Source organism: Manihot esculenta, chromosome 1, assembly GCF_001659605.2.
Source record: "Manihot esculenta cultivar AM560-2 chromosome 1, M.esculenta_v8, whole genome shotgun sequence".
Taxonomy (NCBI): domain Eukaryota; kingdom Viridiplantae; phylum Streptophyta; class Magnoliopsida; order Malpighiales; family Euphorbiaceae; genus Manihot; species Manihot esculenta.
The window spans coordinates 3494825-3504244 of NC_035161.2; the positions used below are offsets into that span (position 1 = coordinate 3494825).

The 9420-nt window shown below is 32.7% G+C and overlaps 1 protein-coding gene across 1 annotated transcript; it reads right to left on the reverse strand.

Annotated features, from left to right (window-relative positions):
* Positions 1–378: 378 nt before the first annotated feature.
* Positions 379–6859, reverse strand: LOC110625333 (aluminum-activated malate transporter 9). The gene is made up of 6 exons (XM_021770953.2): positions 6249–6859; positions 5322–5459; positions 4953–5222; positions 4687–4823; positions 4449–4595; positions 379–1702 (listed from the first exon to the last, which is right to left on the reverse strand). The coding sequence occupies exons 1-6, from the start codon at positions 6616–6618 to the stop codon at positions 983–985; spliced, it is 1782 nt and encodes a 593-aa protein (XP_021626645.1). The 5' UTR covers positions 6619–6859; the 3' UTR covers positions 379–982.
* Between the last annotated feature and the right edge of the window lie 2561 nt (positions 6860–9420).

Genomic DNA, 9420 nt, shown 5'->3' on the forward strand with positions numbered 1-9420 from the left:
TAAAAAATTAAAATATTTATTTATGACGATGAAGCTAAAAAATTAAAATACACAATTAGATATTGATTATTAATGATGATGACGCTTATAGGAATTCACTATAATTAATTTCTTATTTAGTCCTTATATTATAGAAAAATTTATTAGTTGATTAATCGGTTAAAAAATAAATATTCTTGACGTTTTAAAAAGTTAACTAATTAATCTATTTAATAATTTTAGCCATTACATGTTTCACTATTTAATTTCTATAGTTTAGAAAAATTTGTTCTTTGATCACTTATATTTATAAAAAATTTATTAATTAATAAATTTTTTAAAACGCCATACTATTTTTTAAAAATAAAAGATCAATTAATAAATTTCTCCATAATATTAGAATAAATAGTAAATTTTTCTACTATAAACTTTCTCCATTGACAATACGAGAGTAGCTTCCTCCATGAGAATATAATAAGAGTTATTGGACATAATTACAAGAACAAAGCATCTTGTTCTAGATACATGTATGTGTGTGTCAAAACTTCTGAACCAACATTTAGGAGAAGGGCCCATGCATGCATCATCTTTGTCCAGAATGCATCTTCTATGAGTCTGCTATATTCTCATTTTGCAGTTGCACTTTCAATTTTTGAACTGCAAGATACTATCAATTCATATCAAGTCCTAATATTCCAACATCTTTGGTAGCGGTGCAGTACAAGAACACAACAACTACTAAGTCTTAATCCCGAACTAGTTAGAGTCGGTTATATAAGTCCTTTTTTGCCATTCACAGGTGGCCCTGCTGTCGGTTCGTAGGTTTCAGCATCCTTTAGATACATCAACTGAAATCAGACAGTTCATATATCGCTGCGACTTAAGTCAACATCAAAAACCAGGAGTTTTTGGTATTTTGGAACGTAAAATATACAATTCCATGTCACTGAGACTCAACTGTGATCCAGGATTGGTCCCTTTTTTCAGAAAAATCCGCATTAAATTAATTCCGGAACTTCATAATTCTGCGCAATCTAGTCCAGAACCCCATATGTTCTGCCACTCCTGTGGTTGATAGCTCATCTGGTTCTTTAAAGTTTGCTTTTTCACTAAGTTCTTCAAATGAGTCTACAAGATTTTGCAGCCTTGCAACAAATTCAATCAAAAGTGATGTAAATGTAGCCAAACTCAATGCACTTGCACTTTCGTATGTTTTCGATTCTTCCATCTGTGTCAGCGTATCAGCAAATGAAATACGTGGAGGCCAGGAGATCTGCTTCTGTAACATGGATTCAGAGGAAAGGCCAGAAGCTAGAGGCAAGGGGCCGGGGGAGTTTAAGTCGTTGATCGGTGCTTTCTGATCATCCCAACTTTTTGGTATGGTCAATGATCTGAGATTTAGCAGAGCTTCACTATAGGATTTATGTTGCAGGAACTTATCCGCATTTTCAGCATCATCAAAGTTTAGAGACACTTGCGGCTCACCTAGATCTTTTGCTGAATTTCCAATTTCCCAGCACTCTGAATTGACAAAAAGATATGATTTTCTGTCTACCTTGTTTTGCAACTCTTCTGCAGCCTCATGCACCTCAGCTAGAATGTCTACTGAACTCAGTTTCTCCATCTTTTTTACCTTGTTCCCAAGTTCACGCAGCACTTTAGCCCCTTCAGCTCCTACCCTTTGCAACTCACGACGAAAGACTTGTCTTCTCTCCGCAGGAGCCTACACATCCGAAACTCAGAAAATAATAATATACAAAATACAGTTGCATTAATAGAATGTAAACCATGATTCGATTCAAATGACTGCATGCAGATCCTATCACAAAATCCAAAGACAGCACAAGATGCATTGAAACACTATATATCATAAGGAAATTTACTATTTAGTTCCTATATTGTGGGGAAATTCACTAGTTGGTCTCTCACGTTTGCAAAATATATTAAAACATGATATTTTAAAAAATCTACTAATTAGTCCCTCTGTTAATTTTAGTCGTTAAGTATTAAAAAAAAATCTAAAACGCTCTCGATACAGAGTGAGTACTTAGTAGACTTTTTGCAAACTGATCAATCAACTAATGAATTTTTCCAAATACAGAAACTAAATGGTAAAACACTTAACGACTAAAATTAATGAAGGGGCTAATTAGTAGATTTTTAAAAACATCAAAGACGTTTTATTATATTTTTCAAAGCTGAGTACCAACTAATGAATTTTCCCATAACACAGGGACTCAATAGTAATTTTTTCCTGCATAATATATAGTGTTGGATTCAAATAATAGTTGCATTAAGGGAATGTCAACCTATGATTTGATTCAAATGATTGCATGTAGATCCTATCATAAATCCAAAGACACAGCACAAGATGCATTAGAACACTATATGGTCGGAGCTTTAATTGATGAACAAAGCAAGACCAGCTGGGACATCAAATGAAGCTGTAGTTTCACATTTAATAGTTTATTTCATGTTGTAAGTGATCTTGGTGTAGGCAACAAGTATCAGAGTTGGCTTGATATTTGTTTTAACACTGTCATGGTTTATTTCGCCATTTGGTTTAAAGGCGTAAAAATGCAGCAAATAAAATAAATAGAAAGAAGGACAGAATATAACAATTAGAGAAATTTATTATTTAGTCCCTGTATTAGGGAAACTCATTAATTGGCCCTTCGATTTTGAAAAATATATTGAAACATCCCGAGATTTTAAAAAATCTATTAACCATTTATTCCATTAGTTTTATCCTTTAAGTATTTTACTATTTAATTCCTATATTTAGAAAAACTCATTAGTTGATCACTCAGTTTTATAAAAAGTCTAATAATTAGTCCCTCTATATCGATGGTATTTAAAATTTTTTTTCAATACTTAATAAGTAAAATTATGAAGAGACTAATTAGTAGACTCTTTCAAACATTAGGGATGTTTTAATGTACTTTTCAAAACTAAGGGACTAACTAATGAGTTTTCTGTTCTTTTGTGTTATCCATCTAGGATAATATTTGTCTCTCACCGTTCACCCAAAGAGGATGTCAAAGTCGCCTTGCAGCTCCCTTATCAGATTTGCGATTCGTTTGGGTGTTGGGTGGAGACTTTTTTTGATACTATTCATTTTGGTTACCTATAAAAAACAACTTTTAGAGACTTAGGGCTCTATTTATTTGAATTACCCATAAAAGGGTAACATTTGGAGACTTAGCCCTCTGTTCATTTGGATTACCCATAAAAGTATAACATTTTATGGGTTACATTTGGAGACTTAGACTCGTTCATTTGGGTTACTCATAAAGGGTAACATTTGGAGACCTAGAGCTCTGTTCATTTGGGTTAACATTTGGAAACTTAGGGCTCTGTTCATTTGGGTTACACATAAAGGGTAACATTTGGAGACTTACAGCTCTGTTTATTTGGATTACTCATAAAGGCTAACATTTGAAGACTTATCATCAGGTATTGTTCACGGGAAATTTTTCATCGGGTACTGTTCACGAGTACTGTTCATCGGGTACTGTTCACGAGTCACGAGTACTGTTCACGGATTTGAAATTCTATTCACAGTAAGGTGATTAGTTTTATTAATCATTCTGAATTTGTTAAAGAATTAATTGAGTATTTGGAATTTCTATATTCTGGGAAAGAGAATATTTCTCGTATTTATGATGTGTGTAAGGCATTTTATCAAGCTGAGAAAATGTGGCATCCCGTTCTAGTGCTGAACCTGAATGTCAAGTCATGACAAAAACCGTTTGTGAAGTTTTGTGGGTACGTCAATTATTAGAAGAAGTTGGGTTCACAAATTCAGTGTCTGCTAAGTTGTATGGGACGAGTTGATTATATATAATAGGTTGGGCATGATTAACATTTATGCTCCAACTTTAGGGGGAGTGTTATAGATTATAGGAAGTAAATATATTAATATAGAAAGTAAATATTGATAGATGGGTTAGTTGCTTAATCTTAGGGATTCTATAATTATAGACTTAATTTTCTTTTCTGTTTAGATACAGTCTTTTATATATAAATAGGTTGTAATCTTTATTATGAAATACAAAGACAAAATATTATATTTCTACAAACAGTATATTTGTGTGCAGAAAACTTCTATTTAGGCATAAAACTGCTTCAAACAAAAGATTCTTCCATCCCCTGAGTTTCAAATTCACAAATCTGCACAAATTTAGGCATACTTTGGATAGGATGTCAAGCCAATTGGAAGGTAGACATGTAGACAATTAAGAGTTATTGTTCTTTTATTTATTTTCTAAAAAAAAAAACTACTTGATATTTTTTGGAGTTAACATATACACACATGTCTACCTTCTATTGGCTTGATATTTCATATAGACTATCCTACATGGAATTAACACGTCATTCTACAAAATTACAATTTAGTCCAATAATTAACACGTCATTCTATCATTAAGGCCACCAAATTAAAGTAAGAGATTGAAAAACTTGCATACCTGTATCTCTGAGAGAATACACCCATGCAGTGCCATAACCATGAATGCACAATGCCTTAGTGAACCGCTTACTTTGACATAATTCTTCCATGGGTATCTAAATGATTTATAAGGACCATGAGGCGGCTCCCAAATAGCAAAACCCATCTTCACATAAAAAATTAAAGAAAAAAAAAGTTAACTAAGTCCAATTCTCATGCATTCAGTTTCATATGCATTATTCTGCAATGAAGAATACCAGTGAATCCTCTTGGCTTGTAGATTGTACAGCTGACCTGTAACCACTGTATAACGGGTCATCGGAGGCTTGATAAGTAAGGATTTTGGAAGGGATCCTTTTATATTCAACACAATTCAGGTATCCATTAACACAACCTGTTCAAAATTAGTCAAGCCTGAATAAATGAAGATTTAATGACCGGATCATTGAAAGGAAATCTTCAAAATTCAAATCATATAGCATATGTATTATATAGTAAGTAAAAGAAAACATAGCAAATTAACCTTCCAAAGAAGTTGCCACACTCATGAAATTTTTTACGACCAAGTTGTGCAAATCCTCGCCAGCCCAGATAGGATAAATGCAGATATTTATTACCAAACAAAGAGCAGCACCCAGTGCAATAAGCAGAAATCGTGTAATAGCTGTGTGGACAAATTCCCTGGTATTATACCCAGACACCATGACCATGCAATAGGTCAACAAGAACACACGGAATCCATATTCGTAAGGCTTCATTGTTGGGTACAGTTTTGCATAAGATGCACAAAACCCTAACAACCACAAAGCATATCAGAAAAAGGCAGAATAATAAGTAATGTGGCACAGAACACAGCATATGTTATTTCGTAGCAACAATTATGAAACCACACCTATGAAGAAGATACTTAGAATAATAACAACTTCTTCCCATTCTCCAGCTAACTGAGCCAACTCTGCCATGCCCAAAGCAAGGCCTCCTGCTGATAATGTCCCAATCCCTCGATTAAGTCCTTTGCTAAGAGTAGCTCCTGAAAAAGTACAGCAAAACATTTGAGCAAACAGAAAGAACAAATATTTCAAGTTTGCACGCCATTCCTTCATTAAAAGCTACACCATACAAACTCAAATGCAATGCTGAGAAATTTAGCAAAGGTGGTTTGGTCATGTGCAATGATTACGAACTAAAGATGGAACTGGAATCCCCCTGCATACTAGGATTCAAATTTCAAACCCAGGAAATTTATTGAATCCCCGACAAATTAGGATATCTGAAATGACAAAATAAATGTGAAAAGTCTATGAGTACACACTAAGAATCCTTTATTTTACACAAATAATTCTTCTGATATTTCATTCCAAATATACTTGCGGCCATGCCAAACCAATAAGAATCATGCAGCAGAAATTATAAATTCTAACTTATAGCATCTTCAACTGTCATCCAAACCAAGGAATTCAATCATAAAGTAGAAAATTAATATGATTCTCAAAAGCAAGACATTTTGAATATGCCAGTAAACAGATAAATTAAACAAAAATCTACAAATGAACATCAAGTATTAAACTAAAACAGAACAGATTATACACAAATAGAGCACACACATTTAATTTAATCTGTCTCCCCCATTGTTTATAATAAAAAGAATCTCAAGTGTATCATAACATTACAAGTAGTCTACAACCTTCATCTTTATAAACCCTCAGCTGAGACAGAATTCAAACAAGCAATACTGAATTCAAACAAACAATCAGACATAATTAACAACGACCCAGATAAGAAAACAAACAATCCAAACAGAAAACCAAAAGAGAATTACCTATACTGAATTCAAAGACAACAACAACGGTAAGAACAGCCCAGACAGGGTTGAGACTGAGGTCTTTAATCGGCTCTTTCAAGAAAATCATTAAAGAAATCAGCATCAAAGCTAAAGCTATCTTTGCAGAAAAAATAATCTTCCGGGGATCGGAGCTGCCCATCTCGTAAGCCTTAACGGCAACGTCCGGCACACTTTTACAGAATCCAACAATCTTATCCCAAAAGAAGAGATAGCTACAACAATTTCTGGGTTCATATTCTTCCTTATTTATATTGGCAAATCCAATCTCTGAAAACCCTTTTGTAGAAAGCAACCTCTCTCTCTTCTCTGCAAAATTATATCTGAAAGAACCCATTTTCGCAGCCATGGCAAGGCACACCGTCCTTCGTCTTCGTCTTCTTAATCAGAAGATAACAAGACAATGGAGACGAAGATTGAGATAAATCCAAATTTGAGTAACAACAGGGAATCTGAGAGTGAAGAGGCGGAGAGAGGTGGTGGTTGGTCAAGTTGGTTGCTGACTGCTGAGGCGAGGAAAGGACAGTACTGTTTTTTGGCGGTTGCTGGTTGCTGTTGCTGAGGTGTCGAAACGACAACCTTTGGAGGGAAGGGACACAGCTACCTAGGAGATTTATTTATATGTGAGGCTATAGATCTTGACTGATGTCATGTAACCATAACGTTGAAATGCTATTGGTTAAAATGTCAAAATTTATATATTAATTAAAAAAATTAAATTTTATCTTTTGTAGATAATAAATAAAATCAAACAAATCCAGAAAAAATAGTTTAATCTTAAATTTAAATATAACTAATTAAACTGAAGGTAGTTATCACAATCTTAAGTCTATATAAATTTTATCTTATTTGATATTTTTATGATAGATTAAGATAAATTTAAATAAAAAAATAAAACTTAATACAGAATAAGTTTAGTATTTTAACTAAATATTATTCTATATAAAAAAATATAATGAAATTTTTTAATTATATCTAGATGCATACATCCAATTAATAGAATATTATTTATTTATAATATATATGAAAGTGAGAAAAAAAAAGGAAATATTAGTTTTGTTGAAAATATCTCTATTTAAATATAATAATCTAAATTGGTATAAAATTTATGTTATAATATTATTATTTTATTATTTTGAAGTAATTTTAATATATTAATTTCTATTTATAATTATTAACATTTTCATAATATTAAAATGAAATTCAAAATAAACAACATTTTTTAATGAAAGTAAAACATTACAAATAATAATATTTATTATATTAAAAATAAAATAATTAACCATAAAAAAACATTCATATTTTTCACATTATATATGAATAAATTTAAAGTCAATAACTTCATGTAAAATAAAAATATAAAATTATTAATTTTAAAATTTTTATTATATTAAAATAAAATTAATTATTAATACACTACATATAATTTGTTTCATAATGGTATTATAATATTTTTTTAATATATATATAAAATAATTAATATTGTAAAGACTAGATTGATTAATGATGTAATCAAAATAAAGCTACGTTATAATTGGTTAGAACCGAAAAGAGATGTGAGGTGACAGTGAGTGCCTACAATAGCCAATTCAAATTAATATTTTGAAGAATAAAAAGAATGTGATATATTGCTAAGAGGTTGAGTATTATTAAATAATAGTGTACCTTTACTTGCTAAGAGGTGACGATGAATATGAAATTTTTCAATAATTGGGTGAAAACATGATCGGCTATTTGATAAGGGATATCGTTAGCTAATAAGTTTGATAATTCCGCGATTATAAGTGTACATTCCTACTAATTTCAACATGGAAATGAATTACAACAAATTGTTTCGCCTCTTATCTTTCTACTAATTTCTACTAATTTATCCTATTATTGTTTCTTGGGAATTCCGATGTTGAAAAATTATAATTTTGGTCCTTGAAAAACTCTATGACCCTGACACTCCCCCACTTAAACGGTCGACGTCCTCGTCGACTGAGTTTGTTAGGGTTCTTCAATCTTTGAGTCCGACGCTCTTAGGCTTGCTCACAGTGGGATTTGATCCCAGTCCGATTTGATCCCAGTCCTGCTTGATTAAATTGTTGGACAGGCTTAATCCTTGGTATGAAATCATTCAGCTCTAAGTATCTCTGTGAACTGCTAATTCTTAATGATGATGAAACTACAAAAACTCTATCTTCTAGTGGTAAATGTTCTGCCATTGATTCCTTAGTCTACCGCAAATGGTGCGAGAAATTATTATTTTACTCCTCTGCATGAACTTATTGCCTGAACTCATTGATCATTGGTTCTTTTCTCCTAAACCTGTCTCGCCATTACTTGACTTTAATTGACGACCTTACTCTTCGCCTCAAAAGCACGACCCCATCGTGCAACAAATCTATCAACTTGCATACACTCATGCCACATGACATCGTGATTAACCTGTAATAGTCACATAAGAAATATTAGTACTATCCATGTCAAATTCAAATACGAATTATAGCAAGTCATCTAGAATACCATCCATTACAAATCAACAAGTGTGCCAACAGCACTTGACCACTAAGACTTGAACTGCCTTTACCCATCCCCTTTACATAACACCACGTTATTCCACTTGTAGCGAAGCTCGGCAAATACTCCTAAGAAATCGGTATCCCCATTGTCAACAGAGTTCGCTCAACACTCTCTTTCTCTTTTGTACGTCTTACGGTCCTCCCTTTCATAAGCTCTGGTATTATGCTCACTTTATCTCCTTTTCCTCTCCCTAAGAATGTAGTTTATGCAAATGCCGCTTTCATCATAGCTCCCAACATCGACTTGCCTCACCAACTTGCCTCAAGCAACTTGTGTTCTCGACCTATCTCAGTCCTCCTCCATATTGATCCATTTGTGAGAACCTTTGTTTAGCCATGAGGTCTCTTTCCTGCTCAACACAAAGGTAGGACTAAATTTGTCCTTTTAATTACACATTATTTTCCAATCCCTTTTAAGGAAGCTATACCCTATATATTCACAACATCTGTTAGCACCAACTTGTCAAGTCCCACATCACGAGGAACCTGACTCAATAATACACAAAATATCTCAGAATAAATAAATAACTAAATAAAGTAAGATAAAGAATGATATCAGGAAAAAACATTATACTCATCTGATGTGA

Bases quoted from the DNA above. Each gene is read 5' to 3' on its own strand.
- LOC110625333 (XM_021770953.2), bottom strand. From the start codon at position 6,618: ATGGCTGCGAAAATGGGTTCTTTCAGATATAATTTTGCAGAGAAGAGA. The intron at 5,460-6,248 runs GTAATTCTCTTT...GTACTTTTTCAG, and splicing joins TGTCTTTGAATTCAGTATAG to GAGCTACTCTTAGCAAAGGA. The intron at 1,703-4,448 runs GTATGCAAGTTT...TCGGATGTGTAG, and splicing joins GTATTCTCTCAGAGATACAG to GCTCCTGCGGAGAGAAGACA.